The 16467-nt window shown below is 48.0% G+C and overlaps 8 protein-coding genes across 8 annotated transcripts; 5 read left to right on the top strand and 3 right to left on the bottom strand.

The window, feature by feature from the left end:
• Positions 1-152: 152 nt before the first annotated feature.
• BO85DRAFT_515996 (fibronectin type III domain protein) lies at positions 153-1289 on the top strand (the record flags this gene model as incomplete). The annotated part of the gene is made up of 1 exon (XM_025664823.1): positions 153-1289. One exon carries the CDS (start codon positions 153-155, stop codon positions 972-974), a length of 822 nt encoding a protein of 273 aa, XP_025521463.1. The 3' UTR covers positions 975-1289.
• A 1191-nt stretch (positions 1290-2480) lies between these two features.
• BO85DRAFT_483376 (uncharacterized protein) lies at positions 2481-3893 on the top strand (the record flags this gene model as incomplete). Its single annotated transcript, XM_025663156.1, has 4 exons — positions 2481-2567; positions 2622-2763; positions 2814-3383; positions 3436-3893. The coding sequence occupies 4 exons, from the start codon at positions 2481-2483 to the stop codon at positions 3891-3893; spliced, it is 1257 nt and encodes a 418-aa protein (XP_025521462.1).
• A 291-nt stretch (positions 3894-4184) lies between these two features.
• BO85DRAFT_411550 (cupin domain-containing protein) lies at positions 4185-4811 on the top strand. Its single transcript, XM_025657528.1, has one exon. The coding sequence runs from the start codon at positions 4233-4235 to the stop codon at positions 4734-4736; it is 504 nt and encodes a 167-aa protein (XP_025521461.1). The 5' UTR covers positions 4185-4232; the 3' UTR covers positions 4737-4811.
• Positions 4812-5949: 1138 nt separating this feature from the next.
• On the bottom strand, positions 5950-7133 carry BO85DRAFT_360946 (uncharacterized protein; the record flags this gene model as incomplete). Its single annotated transcript, XM_025655571.1, has 2 exons — positions 5950-7020; positions 7074-7133. The coding sequence occupies 2 exons, from the start codon at positions 7131-7133 to the stop codon at positions 5950-5952; spliced, it is 1131 nt and encodes a 376-aa protein (XP_025521460.1).
• Positions 7134-9101: 1968 nt separating this feature from the next.
• BO85DRAFT_495463 (rhamnogalacturonase E) lies at positions 9102-10675 on the top strand (the record flags this gene model as incomplete). The annotated part of the gene is made up of 4 exons (XM_025663929.1): positions 9102-9795; positions 9855-9893; positions 9949-10150; positions 10209-10675. Exons 1-4 carry the CDS (start codon positions 9151-9153, stop codon positions 10673-10675), a joined length of 1353 nt encoding a protein of 450 aa, XP_025521459.1. The 5' UTR covers positions 9102-9150.
• Positions 10676-10709: 34 nt separating this feature from the next.
• Positions 10710-12406, bottom strand: BO85DRAFT_411547 (cytochrome P450). Its single transcript, XM_025657527.1, has 2 exons — positions 12363-12406; positions 10710-12308 (listed from the first exon to the last, which is right to left on the bottom strand). Exons 1-2 carry the CDS (start codon positions 12399-12401, stop codon positions 10860-10862), a joined length of 1488 nt encoding a protein of 495 aa, XP_025521458.1. The 5' UTR covers positions 12402-12406; the 3' UTR covers positions 10710-10859.
• A 302-nt stretch (positions 12407-12708) lies between these two features.
• Positions 12709-13493, bottom strand: BO85DRAFT_25658 (uncharacterized protein). Its single transcript, XM_025654987.1, has one exon. It carries the CDS (start codon positions 13281-13283, stop codon positions 12771-12773), a length of 513 nt encoding a protein of 170 aa, XP_025521457.1. The 5' UTR covers positions 13284-13493; the 3' UTR covers positions 12709-12770.
• Positions 13494-14566: 1073 nt separating this feature from the next.
• Positions 14567-15200, top strand: BO85DRAFT_483372 (uncharacterized protein; the record flags this gene model as incomplete). Its single annotated transcript, XM_025663155.1, has 6 exons — positions 14567-14633; positions 14699-14739; positions 14794-14830; positions 14889-14997; positions 15055-15096; positions 15158-15200. 6 exons carry the CDS (start codon positions 14567-14569, stop codon positions 15198-15200), a joined length of 339 nt encoding a protein of 112 aa, XP_025521456.1.
• Positions 15201-16467: the final 1267 nt, after the last annotated feature.

Below are 16467 nucleotides of genomic sequence, written 5' to 3'. Positions count from 1 at the left end.
CCATTTCCTGCACCCCGTTCCGTGCACCCCGTTCCGTGCACCCCGTTCCGTGCACCCCGTTCCGTGCACCCCGTTTCGTGCACCTTGTTTACTGCACCGCGTTTGCAACTACCGTTTCACTAAAATCAAGTCACCCACGAGTATCCGTCACAATGAGTCACTTGCGCCCGTCAGGTATACTGCCACAAAACAAGGCGCCTGACTACGAAATCCGACTCGTTCTCGAACCAGCCGAAATCCTCACCCCGAGCATTGAATTGAAAAATGACGTCCAATCTACCTTCAACATGCAGCCGAGTCCCATCATGGAGATCATAGAATTTCTCGACACCCCAACCAAGGAAATGTTCGGGGCCGGCTGGAGCGTTAGCGCCCGCAAAGCTCAAGGCGATAGCGCTGTCGAATTTACGTACAGACATCACTACCCAATCAAAAACAGCGATATTGATAGCATTCTCATCCACGCCAATTTGCAGGGTTTCAACAATGAGCCCACTGGTGATAGTCGGGAGTTCAAGGCACAAGTTGAATGGGGTTACGAACAAAAGATGCTCTCAATGACCACCAAGAAGAAGCTGGATGGATTTCTACCCAACGAACTAGAATTCCCTAAAGCAGACAATTTGCGGCAGATGCTAATCAGGGAAGCGCCAAACAAGTTCAAGCATTGGAAACTTCATGACTGGGGTACTTACGCGTTGCAGCGGTCAGTCATTCATGGCCCGATTCATGTTGATCGCTACTCCGGGTCGTGGGATGGCAAGCCGATCGGCCTTGAGGTTTGGCACATGGTGAATGCCTTGGCTGAGAGAACTGATTACATCGTCGAGCTTTCCTTTAAGACGATTAATCGTTCTTCGGCCTCGTCTAAGCAGAGGAAGCTGGTGGATGAAATGAAGAGTAAAGGCTGGCTAGTTGTCGAGGATGAGGATCTGGTCAAGACGGGAGCCATATTGGATGCCTACGCCTTTTGATCTGGCAGCTTTGTTGGAGATCATTCATAACCAACCCTTGTTGGGACGATGAAGGAGCGAAGTGATAAGTGGGAATCTTGGCATTCAATAACTCACAAAAATGCCAGGTTTCGAATCCTTCCATTGCTCCTAGCAGGATGGACGTTCTGAATCTTGCACTGGCATCTAATATTTTTTTTCTTTTGTTTTTCCTTCTCTTTCCTTCTTTTTGTTTCTCTTTGTGATTAGTTTTTAATGGGTTTCGTCAACCACAAACTATCTGCGAGCCCCGTATCTGCCATGTTATCTATTGGAAGCCTACAGCATCATTGGGAATGGTGTGCTAGTCACAATGATGGATTGTCTTTCTTCTTCTTTGTAGCCTACTCCGTTGTTATCTGACATTAAATAGATCAATGAAAGTGGGTGTTCTTATACATTGTATCTATTTCTGGGTACGGATATCATCCTAGTTCTGCCACAGTAAGCTACAATGATTAATCTGATCACATACAATCTTCCGATTGATGTGATATGTCCCCGTAGCTAATCCATAAGGAGCCACATAACCAGCTTATGCTCCGAACCACTATCCATACATGATTATACCTTCGGCTGAGTTTTCCACACGGATGGAGGCTAGTCTGGACCATGGTCCAAATTGCGTTGGGTACAGTCGAAGAGTCTGATAGGATAACATTATACGAGGTCAGAAGACCGCGAACCTTAAGTTTAGAGTTCCTTGGTGTTTGTTGATGGGAAACTCCATGGGAAGCAACCTTGGTACTTCATTCTCACACCATCCGGGTCAGCCCAAGTAACTTTAATCATCTTAAGGAGTTGATCTGCGTGTAGATGCGCAATTTGGCTGGTAGCATCGTTTTAGATCAAAACCATCAAGTTGTGAGATCACTTACAACAACAGAAGAGCAACATAAATAAACTGAGTTCCTCTGGGAGGCCTCAGGATCCCATAGACCAACATGTAAAAGAAAGAAGAGAAAAAGAAGAAAAAAAGAGGCGACACTCTTCAGAGTCTAAGACAAGGTCCCGATACGGATCGAACGCGGGACCCTCCCACAGAGTGCCATGTAAGGCCCGACGCGAAAGGTCAACCGCTAGACCACCCAGGTTTGTCCTACTGTGGGGTTTCCAGATCTTGTTTATATTGAAGGTCCCTGAGACAGAATAGGGGGGGGGGGGGGGGCGTAATTTACCATTGGTTTACGTGGGATACGTGGAATAATACATGCTGAGACATTCACTGCAGCGAGGGTCACCTGATCCTTTGGCTTGGGATGTGAGGCGAGGACCGAGAGATATGATATATGCGAGGCACGAAGTATACGTTCTGATAAGGGGCAGATGTGCTTTATTCAGATCTATTGATTCCTTTGGTGTGATAGGAGCGGTGTTGATGCTACTCAATACTATAGACAACCTAGAGTACTCTCGCATTTGCAGACGTTGATACTTGTTTACTTGAGTGACGTCGATAATCAATATAGTAATGTCCACCGGGCCAAGATGGTAGTTTGGCCCTTCGAACCTCGCTTGTTTGATCTAATCGAGCATAGGTTACAGATCCACCAGAACCACATAGTCGACACCGGGGTATTTGCTAGCATAATAACGCCAGTTATCGGGCAGTGGTGATATTGATGTTAGCTGAGAAGTTGGTCGAAACTCGGGGACCCTGCCAGCGAGGCGGCGGCGGGCAGCAGCGCCAATTCAGCAGAGGGTCAGACATCGGGCTCGCAGCTATTGTCTTCTCATTTCCGCAACCATGCCAACGACCTCACTATCGTTGGTGACGCTCCCTGGGCAAGCGTGACTGAAGACCAGTCAATAAGCTGCTAGGAGCACTATCTGCAGAAGGGAAGGTTCTGGGAGATTCCTACAGTCGGCTGAAGACTTTGGCCACCGACTTCAGCTCGCTGAGTATCGAAGAGGTACTTCGGCATCTAGCTGGCATATTCGTCGGCATACTCGTGCACGGTGTGCTGTCGAGCGCACGGGTAGTTGTGGATGCATTGATTGATTTCATCCAAAGCTTTACCGATGAGGCCATGTCCCTGTTGGACACCAAGCTCCATATCCCCGTGGTGACCGATACCTTGAATCTCCTGGGCATCCCCGACATCTCTTTTCTAGACCTTTTCATGTGGATGGGAGCTGTCGCCTACACCGTCGTTTACAAAGTGATAAATAATGAACCCCATTTCCCAGACGACGGTAATTTCGCTGCTCTCATCGCCGCCAGCAGCTGGGACGAGTTGAAACAGTCGTTATCTTCGTCACCAGCTTCCCCGCGCGCGCTCTTCCCAACTGCTCAGCAGTCCATTTACGCGTGCGCCAATACCATGAGCAGGATGATACTGTTCATCGGCAACATTGCCCTATTCATGGAGGCTCAGGCACCCACGGCGGGTAACACCCTCAGCGGATTGGAAGCGGTCATCAAGCTCATAGTTGTGGCAAGCGTGGTGGCCCAGCAATGTCCTGTCACCCAAGGATCCCATCCAGGACTTTGGTATGAAGGTTCTTTCACGCTTTTGTTTCGGACTCGATATTGCCACCAGCTTCCTTGGATTCACACCCGTCTATGGCAAGCTCGTGGCTATCACGAGCAGGTTCCCCTATTTGCTACCGAGTGATGGACGGGCAGTGGGTGCTGTCTTCAAGGCACTTCTCCTCATTTCCAAGTTGATGGCTACGTCGTACCATTTGTATGAACTTACCAGTGAAGAGGCTGGTGCGGCTCGATCTGCAGCTATCGTGGGCGAGGTAGCGAATCTCACCGGGGCTGTAGTTACAGTCTCGTATGCGGCTGAAATGAATGACAAGGAGCTGGCAAGCCGACAGGTTCCGATCCGGGTTATGACTCTATGTGTCGATCTTTGGTCTGATTTACTGGTTGCCGAATCAATGATCCATTGATGCGGAGAAGATAGTGTATGAGGGGTAACCGAGCTATTTGGTGCCCTAGATACGTCCAGTTAGTCGAATCCAGTCACTCCTTCGCCTAGCCCGCTTTCCAAGAGTGATAGTGCATACTTGCCTTGGTTAGAGCAAATCATCTTCTCTGAAGCACAAGCACGAAACCACCCTAACGTACATGCATCAAACTTGCATATCACCTCCGAACCCCTCCGGTGCCAACTCACCCAATGCGTCATACGAGGCTACTCCACTTGATTTAATAATCCCCCGGTACCTTAAATTTAGCTCACCATCCTCACCCTCTAAGCTCCCATTTCAACACCGAACACGCCACAAATGTCCACCAAAAGAACCCACCCCGTCATCCACCACCGCCAAGCCATCACCTCCCTCCCACCCGAATCCTTCCCAAACCCCGCCCACGGCCACCTAACATGGCGTACTCTCCTCTCCTTCCCTCAAACCCCGACTTCCGACATGTGCGCCGGTCTAGCAGTCTGTCCTCCCCGCACAGGCCATCTTTGTCGCCACCGCCACACCCAAGCGGAGATATACTATATTACTTCGGGATCGGGGCATGTCTTTATCGATGGGAACGAGTATGAGGTTTTTGCGGGCACGGTCGTGTTTATTCCCGGGGATGCCGAACATGGGGTTGTTAATCGGGGTGGGGAGCCGTTGGAGTGGTTTTATGTCTTTCCGACGGGGTCGTTTGGGGATGTGGTTTATCGGTTTGAGGAGGGGATGGGGGTGAAGGAGGGGGAGGGGAAGGTGAGGGCTAAGATATACGGGTTGGGGTTGGGGTGTGGCTGTTCTATTGTGGTGAGACTTTTTGCTTGATTAAAGGATTCGATATTGAGTGATGCCCGTACCCTATATGAACCTAGTATTGGTTGGTGCTCGGTAGTGTTGATGCATGATACTACGGAAGACGGGGATGGTTAATGACGGTGCACATTGAATCCACGTTTATTCATATTTGATATCATAGAATATCTCCACGTTATATCCGAAATTATACGCATCGGTATGCCCGAAGATGAAAGCCCCCAACAATGCAAACGCAGGCTATTGACGTTGTATGATGTCGAATATCTGAACATCAAATATGGCGTGGATCACCTCCGGACTGCCAATTATCAGGCCAGAAATCGAAGATACCGCTGAGCGAGACACATCGCCAACAATCTAATAAATGTACCCGGTCCACAGGTATTCCATGCATCGTAAATCTCAAACGGGCCGAGTAGATATAGCTTTATGCAGGTGTCATCATAAAGGCTGAGTCTAGTTTGCTGTCGTTGAGGGGGGCCGAGTATCTGTCTGTGGGCTTTGCTAATAACGGCTGGGCCCTCATGCCGCCTCAGATAACATGTATTTTCTGCTAGGGGATCAGGAACTGTCTGAGACATGAGGGAGGTTGAGGAACACTTACGCTTTTCTTCCTTGCTCTTCATTCATGACGTCGTCCACTCATGCGACCATCGCCATATGCATATACTCCACAACCTATATTGATCTCGAGAATATCAAAGTATATGGATATCCCGCGAAGTAGTCACCGTCTGAATTAGCTCAGAGCTATGCTCTTTCTAATAAAAATCCCACTCTAAGTTCGTATTAATGCTTTATAGAGCTCTCAGATAGAACTGGCGACGGACAAAACGCATTCCATGTAGGAAGGGTGAAAAAGGAGTGAAAGTGATATGCTTCCAGGATTTGGAGCGGGGCATGCAAGCCGGCGAAAACCGCACATCGAATTGCAAGTCACCTTTGTATCTAAATTCAACCAGATAAGCCTCGGTAGAATATCAATGGTTTTAATTTCTGTAGTATCAGGTAGAGTCGCGTATTGTGTGGCGTGTATTATGCCAAGCTGGTAGGCTCCGTATATTTGTGGCACAGGCGGCGAATCGCCTAGAGAGCTAGCATAGCAATAGTCGCCTACATATACTTAAGTGGATTAATAGAAGAATATAGAATCGATATTAGTCCTTTGAAGCAAATAAGTTCAATTAAAGTTGTAGAGCAAGTAGCATATCCAAAGTGCATCTCAGTGCAAGTGAAGACCATGCTTGCTCAATCGCGCGGCTTGCCTTGGAAATATCATCCTCACTTGTCCCCGGGGCAAGCCTTCGCTCCTCTTCTTTGTCATTTCACGAGCAGATTGCGCAGCATCTTCATCCTTTTCGGTTAAGCATTGGGCAAAATATATCCCATCATCGGCATAATAACATTCATAGATATGCAGATGTGACAACAACGGGAGTTTGCGGATCTTTAGGAAAAGGTCTCTCCATTCACCTGTTGAGAGAAACACTCTGCGGATGTCCAGACTCACCAAGGTTCTCTCATAGTTGAATATCCTTGCTAGAACTTCGAATGGCGCAGTAAAGTCATCTAGTTCAATGTGCTCAATTGGAGCGTCTGGGTGCAGCCAACTTTGCCGATTATAGATTTCAGGATAGTTGGCATAGGTGCTGATACCCACTAGGCGGATAGATCTTAGCCCACGGCCAAGGCGGAAAAGATGAAGGAAAGCTTGGTCTACGAAGTCGTCCATAATTGCACACCAGTCAGAGACAAACGTGATATCAATGTGTTGAAGTTGAGGCAGGTATGTGCGTAGAACGCCCTCGAGCCTGCGGAGACAGGGGGCCAGATATTTGGGTGAACTGTACGCCGGTAAATCGATTTTGATTTCTCTTAATTTGGGAAGATATCGGTGCGCACGTTCAAGGGCCCAGAGCATATATACCACTGCGTGCGGGTATTGGCTGTGGTAGTCAATTTCAAAGTACTGCAATGAAGGGAGTCTTTTAAGGCATCGATAGAGATTGTTATGAGGTCGTTTTACAGCCTTAACGAACCAACCAGTCGAAAAAATTGTGAGGGAGCAGATGAATCGACGGAGGTCGCTCGTAAATATGGACTTTATGCTGCTCGGAGACTGCACGTGGAGAAGTTGAGGCGTCTCTAATAGGCGACTCACACTCAAGCGTACTGCACTTAATAGAACTCGAGTGGCGCTTCGATTGAATGACACACTGACTAAACGCAGGCACATCAACCGTGCAATTCGGTCTTCAACCTCTAGGCCATAATTTGCAAAGAAAAGCGTAACCTAATTCATGTTTAGCAAGTCACGGTAGCAAGACAGAGACAAAAAAGATTCACCTCATCGTAGAGTTCCTGGGGAAGTGATGAAATACCACGCGTGTTGTTCTTTCCGGTCATGATGGGGAAGACAAAAAGGCACAGGAACTGATGAAATTTCTCTTCCTGGAAATTTGTGCGATGGTTGGTATGATGTGGGAATAAGTAGACGGCAGTCTGCGAGTAGTGCTAGGAAACTTGATGGGGGCGGATCACATTATCGTAAGTGGCCACCCTTTATGACTGAACATTTATCTAATAACTATGTGAAAAGCTCAGGTTGATGCAATATCCAAGTAAGGATATGATTTCTATGAGGTAATTTAAGCTACGGTAAGTGCGTGATTTCGGGGTTGTCTGTAATCTGATGATTTTCCATAGACACCCATAGTTAGGCAAGAATGAGTTCTTCGACCTCTACTTATATTGAACGGGACTTGAGTCTGTCAGGCGGAGGAGCTACAGTGACATTGTATGGCTCCCGAAAGTATCTACGAGGCTCTAAAGTGGACCTCTAATTAGTCACAGACAAAGCTGGAAGACTTGCATTATGATGTACACCGTAGGATACTCCCATAAGGTGTCTTTGAAACTTACAACGCTGTTCCTTTACCAGAGAAACACCCTGGTAGCACTAGATCAATCGTTTTCACCTTTATATTAGGATTTACCTTCCCACAACCCCCAACTGCTGCTTCGACTTAGAATTCCGGTGCCGTCATTCAGCTGACAGTGACGGAAAACATCCAATGTTAAAGTGTAGAATAAACCCGGTCACGTGACACTTTACCAAGCAACAATGAAGAGTCCTCTACCTCATATTTTCCCGACACGGCTTTTGCCGCAGCATTCACTTCCTTTCTCCTTTTTTGATCATTATGATTTGGACTACTTTGTGATGAACGGTTTCCAGGAACTTCATGGACGCGGAGTCAGACTTGACCCGAACTGCCGAAGTCAAAGCCCGTTGCTCCAACCCCTAGCCGAATCGGGTATAGATTACGATATGCGAAACCCTTCACAGCTTCTATATAAAGCTCAACTGTGAACAAGTGCTTGAACAATTATTGTGATGAATTGGTTTGCTTTCACACTCAATATTCTATTCTTCATAACAGGCAATTGCTCATAGGAAAGGTCTACTGACTTCTAAGCAATCTGATATTGGCGCTGTGGAAAATGATACAAGACAAGAAGGAAGCACCAGTGAAGAAAACAAAGACCAGTGTATCATTTCTTTTATGTAGCTTTGAGTACTCTACCACATTGCAGAAGCCCATAGAAGCCAATCATGGCTTGTCTAAATTTCATCATTGCACCATACACTCAGCAGGGTGCTATTAATTCAGTGTGAGGGTCTGCCGCGCACAGGATATCGCATGGCCAGGGGAATATCCGAGGAACTAAACTAGGTGTTCGTGAAACCAACGGTGGGTGGGCCGTTCCTCGTTTAAAAGCCAAGCAGGGTCCAATCCGCTCCATTTGTGGAGATACTCGCCAACATTCCTGTTTGTCTCCTCTCGGACTCTACCTTGAATTCCTCCAAATGCCCATGTCGACCTTGACAAGTCCACACGCCGTCGAACCGCAGATACAAATTATTACCCTGAGATCATGCCTCATCTCGGGCTTTATAGCCTCAATAATACCGAGGACTTCTTCCCTTGGCCCGTGCACTTCGGGTGATGGCAGGCCGAGTTAAGCAACATCTGGAGAGATCGGCACGCGGTTAATATCGAACCGTGTGGAGACAGGGGCAGGGCAACGTTGACTTGCGTCAGCTCGTCCTATGGCGAGTCATGCCATGTCAGGATATCCGTCAGCAGATCAACGGTCATTGAATAATGTCATTCAGGGTGACACTCCTGTTGGTGGAACCCATGAAAGTTTTGCGAAATCTAAACAGTTTCTCCAGGGTCTCTGGCTTCAAGGGGAGGGGCTTGCAGACATAGTTCTTGTCGATCATCGGAGTAAGTTGGGCTCTCCCGGCCGAAGGAAAGGGTATAAGACAATTAAAGCAATGTTCCCCGCCAGAGATAGTATTAGATATATCACGCTCACTTAACATTGAGCATTAATTTCTTCAACAACCGGCACCATGACCTTGTCAACCTCCTTTCTCGTGGCAACTTACCTTCTCTCAGTTACCAACTCGGTCCACGCCCAACTCACAGGATCTGTTGGACCCTTGACTTCCGTCTCAGACAAGGCCGCCGTCAAGACGTGCAACGTCCTCGACTACGGAGCCAGCTCAGATAACACCACCGACGTGGGACAACCCATTATCGACGCTTTTGCTGACTGCGGTAGCGGCGGTCTCATTTACGTCCCTGAAGGTAACTATCTCTTGAAGAATTGGGTCTCCTTGGAGAATGGGTCTGCTTGGGCTATCCAGCTCGATGGCGTCCTCTACCGCGACTCGTCGCCTTCCTCCCAGTCATACATGTTCGAGATAAGCGGTGGCAGTGACTTTGAGCTCCTTAGTTCAAACGCAACGGGTGCTATTCAGGGTAGCGGTTACCTTTACCACCGTGATGATACTTACACCGCTCCCCGGATGCTGCACATTTCCGATGTGTCGGATTGGTCCGTCCATGACCTGGTCTTGGTCGACTCGCCCATGTTCCACTTCGTCATTGACGGCGGCTACAATGGAGAAGTGTACAATATGGCTATCCGCGGTGCCGACCACGGTGGTCTGGATGGTATCGATGTGTATGGTGACAATATGTGGATTCACGATGTGTGTGCTGCTGTCCCTCAGACTTCATTTTTGTTTTAGCTAAGCTAACGATGTGGTAGATTATGGTCACCAACAAGGACGAATGTGTCACAACCAAGGTGAGTGAACAGCGACGTGTTGCAACTGCCAAAGTGCTAATTCTAGCCGCAACAGACCAACTCCCACAACTTCCTGATCGAGAACATCTACTGCAACTCCAGTGGCGGATGTGCCATCGGATCCCTCGGTTCCGGCGCCAACGTCAGCAACATTGTCTACCGCAATGTCTACACCTGGGACTCGAACCAGATGATGATGATCAAGAGCAATGGTGGCTCGGGCGATGTATCCAACGTCGTTTTTGAGAACTTCATTGGTACCTAACCCTATCTTTTCTCTATCCTTCCCCAACACACAACCTAATACCGAAATAGGCCACGGAAACGCCTACTCCCTCGACCTCGACAGCTACTGGAGCAGCATGGATGCGATCGACGGTGACGGCATCAACTACCACAACATTACATTTCAGAACTGGACGGGAACCGCCGTCGATGGCGAAACCCGGCCGCCTATCCGGGTCATCTGCCCTGAAGACACTCCTTGCACCGAGATCAGCCTTGTCCAGATCGACCTGTGGGTTGAGGAAGGTGCTTACGATGAGTATGTCTGCAAGAACGCCTACGGATCAGGCTACTGCCTCGACTCTGCTACCGGCACCACGACTCCCTATACTACCACTACTTATGTGAACTCTGCTCCGACGGGATACGAGGCCCCCACTATGACTGATGATCTGACCACCGCGTTTGGCACGTCGGCTTCGATCCCGATTCCTACCATTCCGGCGTCGTTCTTCCCTGGTGTGGCGCCGATTAGCGCCTTGGCTGGGAGCTCTTAAGGGGCTACAGAATTATCGCATTAAGTATGAGAAGGTCTGAATGATGAGGATACTTCAACTGGCTTGTCGTACTTACATGAGGTATATTGCCAGCTAATAATTATAATATCATCCTTACCCAGGAACTTTTGCCTCTTAGTTTAGTCAGTTCATACCTAAACACGGTGCACGTAGCATAAGGTTTCTAATGACTATGTTGAACTTTCACAACAAGCGGCTTCTTATCCCAAAACCACCATATCCCCTGCTCTTCCCAAATCGGCAACTCCACACTTGTAGACAGATCATATCTCCATAGAAGTCTCGCCAGAATTACTCTCAGTTCCATCCACGCCAGATTCTGTCCCGGACAATTATGTGGTCCCAACGAAAACGGATTGAACGCTTCCTTCTGTCTCGCACTGTCTCCACGGAACCGCTCGTCTTCTTCTAACCATCGTTCTGGCGCAAACTCATTCGGGTGGGTGAAATTCCGTGCCGCGCGGTAAGACGCAAATGGAGGGATAGAGACAATCATCCCCTCTGGTACATATTGGCCGGCTACTGTTGCTCCACCGCGCGGGACCTGTCGGCGCATCGCGTCCGGGATAGTGGGGCAAAGCCGCATTCCTTCCATGAGGACTGCATCGAGGTATGGGAGAGACTTGAGCCGAGTGGCTGTTATGTCTTGCTCTGTAGAGAAGGTCTGGTGGAGGAGGTCCACTAATTTCTGTAGGGTCTTCTGGTCCTTCTCTCGCAAGAGGTAGTTGATGATACCTGTGATAAGGGTGGTGATTGATTCGCTTCCCGCTGCGACGATCATCATCGAGTTGACTTCCATTTCTTCCTGCGTCATGACCTTTGACGCTATCATTGTGCCCACGAAATCTGGGTGTGTGGTCGAAGTAGCGCCAGCTGAACTGGCTGCCACTCGCTGTGCGACTTTTTCGTCCGTGACTTTCCACATCTCCATAACTGGTTTTAGCGCGTCTGCAGGAGTAATTGCCAGTAGTAGCCGGTATAATAGGGGATAGAACTTCATCGACCCGATGATAATAGCAGCTTTGAACTGACTGACTGTTTGCACCCACGGATGATACTGCAGTCCCTCCAGACATCCAAATGAGCTACCCCATGTCAGATCGCCGATCACATCAAAAGCGAGGTAATTGATCCATTCCACCAGGTCCACGTCGGCACTTTTATTTTCGCCTTCCTTAGTAGAAATCTTCGCATCGAGCTTGTCGAATAGCGTGTCAATATACTTCTGGACAATCGGCTCCTGCAACGCGGTAAACTTCTCCGAGAACCCCGGGGCAAGGTTCTTGCGAAGACGGGCATGTTCTTCCTCCGAGCATGCGATCAGGTTCGCGGCAGTCTTGCCGGGAGGTTGGTCCTTGTATTGGTGGGGACGGACAAATTCGCGGTCTGTGTAGATGTCGCGCCAGGATCGGGGGTCGAGGAAAGATAGTTCGTCGGGGGCGACGCGGACAATGTCACCGTATTTGGCGTGGAGGTCGCGGATGCGATGGGGTAGGTGACCACTGATGTTGGCGTAGATGAATGGGAAGCGGAATATGCGCCAGAGCAAAGGGCCGGGGTAGATGGAAAGAGGATGGAGGTAGAGGTTGTAGATGATGAGGGTGGTGAGGTACTGTTGCTGTTAGATGTGATGTACAGGTTCCTTAGAGATAGTGGAAGTACCTACAAGGACAAATAGAAGGGCTACAATGGCAATGAGGGCCATTGTGCTGAGTTTGCGGTGGTAGAAGTGTTGAATAATAGAGTAGAAAGGATTATGAATCGGAGGATGGTGAGAGGTCATGCGGGCGATGGGTTGAAAATCCCCCGGGCGGCAATCAGGCACAAAACAGCAAGAGTGGGGATTTTCTCCAACAATCAAGGCTATCTTAGTAGTGCTTAATGTAGTTCAAATTAGACTGCATGCGTGATTGGTTGAAGCCGAACCGACCTGCGATACAGTTCTCTTCGGATCAATAATATAAGGCCAAAGCATCCGTAGATCCCCACAATAAGCACTAGCCATCATTAGTGTCAGTGTTACATGCAGCGTCGCAGCCTCGCGGTGAACAGTGATATATATGGAGGGGTATGTCTACTTCGCCGCCGCCCACTCTGACAAGAATCGCGAGTGACAAGTGTATCCACGCATGCCTTTCTCATATCGAGATTCTAGGGCAAGCAGACAAGGTGTCCCGTGGAGTTCTCTCATCCAACGCGTTAGCAGGAAGCCATGCTGGTGAGTAATTCGGTCAAGAAAATTGATCGGATGATGATGGATTGGGAAATGTAGAACACCTGGCTTTTTTAAAACCGATGGGTGAGATGACAAGCTATTGTCTGCAAATATATCTAGCTGAGTGATGCCGATGTTGAGGATACTGACGCATAGTAGCTGAAGCAGCAGTATCAAGACGAGGAACAACATATATGTTGAACCGACAAGACTTTTCGATAAATATTCATAAAAGTTATTATGGCGCTTATAACTTATTCGGTGTTTCCAATATTCGTATTTCGGCTCATCCAATTCGCCCAGTTTTCTGAACATGGAATTGAATCTCAGCATGGGGAGAAGGCCAAGATAGGGATGAATTCTGGGAAGCATTGTAGGAGGGAATTTCGAGGATTGAATACAGTGAAGTATTCCTGGGTGAAGCCCGTCAGTGCCAGATCTCTTCTGATCATAAATTGATTGACTGAGAAATGAATGGCTCTGCAGTGAAATAGATCTATGTGCCAAGTATTTTGCTATCACAGGCTACCAAATTCCTATCGAGTCGGCAATTAATGTGGCTTCCAATCTTCTTCGGCCGTGGTATAAACGCAGTCAGATAGTGGTGATGTTATAGCCACACGTTAGTATTTCGAAGACGGCGATAACCATGATAACCCTAGAAGCATACTAAAATACTGTTCTTAGTTGACGCGGAGGAGGGAATATAATCCGATGAATAGTTAGTAGGCCCTGAGTTAATGCAATAAGTGCTTGCAGTAATGAGGTAGGATACCATCAATTCAAGTTCAAGAGCATTATATGAATGATTCCTTCACACGAAGCATCATGCTTCACCATTGGAAGCAAGCCAGTCAACGTCTTCCCACGGATATAAATACGGCCACTTTTCCTCCCAAACCTTCTTCCCTTCTTCATCATCTTTCCTTTCTCAATCTCATCTATGTTCTTAATATCCCAATGTCTTAAGTCTTAAATATCTATAGTACCCAGCTCTAAATAGCCAGTTACTTTCCATGATCAACATATACGTCAGCTATAGTATACTTCAATCCCACGTTTCTCATGGCGGATATTCCCCATTTGGTCATGTTCTTTGCTGTAGGCGCTGGTATATCAAGATATACGTCTACCTTCTCAAAGACACTATGTTCGGTAGAGTGATCCTTTCCTAAGTATTGCATGATGAGCACTCGTTACCCCCAAGGGACTTTCATATCTTATGCTTTTACTCCGGTAGTACTCGGTATTGATGACCTCAAGGAGTATTTGCCGGTTCACAATACAACACCCCCCCAATTCAGACAAGTGAGTGACTGCCTTGTATTTGAGGAGAACAGAAGAGCACGTGTTGTGGCTCTTGCCGAAAAGGGCAACGGGACAGCAAACCAGGCATACTCCTTCTCGCTTACGCCTTATTCTTCCCCCACATTCCCATCATCTTCCATTGTTCTCTCGTCTCCCTTCTTCTCTATATTCTGCTGAGCATCGCGTCTTCGACTCCGATTTCGTTCCCCTTCCTTTCCCCCTTCTGCTGTGTCCTAGTAAGAAGCCGACTAACTTACTGTATAGGTACGACCCTCATCCCAGTGGGGTATTCTCCCAGTTTCGCGTGTTGATTAGACAACCGTGGAATTCGGGTTCACAATCAAGCCATGACTGCTCGCGACGTAGTCTTGCTCCTCGTGAGCGTCGGTCGGTTTGGCTGCTTCGATAATAGGGGTACGTGACACAGGCAGTTTCTTCCAAATTTATATAGAGTTGGGTTGGCTGACAGCATGTCTTAGCGGCATCTCGCCAAGAGTGCGGTGTATTTAGGCGAGGTTTAGTGAGCGTTCCTGTCCGGTCCGACACTCACATCTTCCTGCTGACCTAGTAAAAGGCTCTCTTTGAGAGCCTCACTTCGTTGCTTACTCTGTGTATGTTTACGAGCCTTCATTGGCTAAGGACAAATGGCATTGTACTGACAGGCGCTAGCGGCCTCTCTTCGGGAGTACGATATATTCATCCGAGCGTCTATAGAGGGACTCGTTCAAGCTCTCTTCGAGGGTCTTGTCTTTTTGTGCTCTTTCGTTCCAGACGTTTGGTGAGCACTCCGTCTCCATAAGATAATGTTCTGTCAACCTGCTGACAAGGCAATCAGCCGCTATTCCTTCGAGGATGCGGTATATCTTGGCAGATATCGGTGAGTACGCATGTCCATTTGCCAAGGAGGCTTCATAGCAACCCACTAACCTAAAATGTAGCGCTTCTCTTCGAGATGTGATGGTCTGCCAGACCCTGTGGTAAGCGCTCATGTCTTTCAGATATACCCGACTTTATTCTTCCCGAGTGTTACACCGATTTGTGTCTACGCTGGCGGAGACTGAGGATTTTCCGCCAAGTCTGATTGATTACAGGGGGGTTGGGCGACCATAGTATTGAATATTTAGTGTCTTGTACTGTGATTGGATTTATTGCTAGCTTATAAGAGTACTACTGTACTCCCAAGCTTGAGAGCTTAGGCATTTATCACTATTTACTAGACGAGTTGCACGTAGCATAGACCTCTACTGACCCCGGCCAATGCTCACAACAAGCCACTTCTTACCTCCATACCACTGAACCTCTTGCTTCTCATGGAAAGGAAACTCCACATCCGTAAGGCTAGACCTCTACACGAGTTGCGCCAGGATACCCTTTGGCTCCCTCCATAGTCTATTCTGCCTAGAACTAATTGAACACTCTCCTTTGGGCTGGCGAAATTGCAAAGCGCGGTAAGAGGCAAACGGAGGGATGAACACGATTAGCCCTTCCGGCACAGATTGGCTAGTTATCGTGCTTCATCATTTTATATAGGATCTTCTGGTCCTTCTCTCGCATGAGGCAAATCCTGATACCGGTACTGATAGTTGTGGCAGACTTGCTCACTGTGGCGATAATTACCAACTAACTGACCTTCACCTTCTCGGCTCATTCTCTTCGAAGCAGTCATTGTTCCCATAAAGTCCGGTTGGGTGGTACTGGCCACCACCCGCTCAGCGACCCTTCGTCAATAACCTTCCACAACTTCATGCCGGATTTCTTGGCCTCCGTAACCGTAACGGCTATGAGTTGTCAGTATAGCCCACCTCACAGCCATTCTCATTTTTCATATCTTCGTGAAGTTGGCACTTGATGTTGAGATAAACACTCTGGCCAGGCATCACCTGATCATTCGCCACCTTCTGCTGCTTACGTGACCTCACCGCATCATTCTCGAGGAGCTCAGGCTTCCATACCACAGTCCATGGATAGAACTTGAAGCCTTGAAAATCAGGCCTTTTATTCATGCGAACCGCAATAGCCAAATTCTGTGTACAAATCTCCCACTTTCACCCTGCCACTGTGCAGACTACAATACCCTGTAATGGCGATTATGAAGGCCATTTCTTCCCTATTGTTGTTCTCTTTTCTTTTCTTTTTTGCTCTTTTCTTTTTTCATCTTTATGATTATCGCTATCATCGCCGTCTTTTTCTTCGTTTTCTTCTTCGTTTTCTTCTTCGTTTTCTTCTTCATCAGCATTACATATATGGC

The sequence above is a fragment of the Aspergillus piperis genome, assembly GCF_003184755.1.
Source record: "Aspergillus piperis CBS 112811 unplaced genomic scaffold BO85scaffold_1, whole genome shotgun sequence".
Classification (NCBI taxonomy): domain Eukaryota; kingdom Fungi; phylum Ascomycota; class Eurotiomycetes; order Eurotiales; family Aspergillaceae; genus Aspergillus; species Aspergillus piperis.
Note: the sequence above shows the minus strand (reverse complement) of the source record. Positions and strands in the feature narration are given on the sequence as shown.

What these genes read in the sequence shown, in the direction of transcription:
- BO85DRAFT_25658 (XM_025654987.1), bottom strand. Translation starts at nt 13,283, where the DNA reads ATGCTTCCCAGAATTCATCCCTATCTTGGCCTTCTCCCCATGCTGAGA.
- BO85DRAFT_411550 (XM_025657528.1), top strand. Translation starts at nt 4,233, where the DNA reads ATGTCCACCAAAAGAACCCACCCCGTCATCCACCACCGCCAAGCCATC.
- BO85DRAFT_411547 (XM_025657527.1), bottom strand. Translation starts at nt 12,401, where the DNA reads ATGGCCCTCATTGCCATTGTAGCCCTTCTATTTGTCCTT. An exon ending in TAGCCCTTCTATTTGTCCTT is followed by an intron (nt 12,309 to 12,362) that starts GTAGGTACTTCC and finishes TAACAGCAACAG; the next exon opens with TACCTCACCACCCTCATCAT.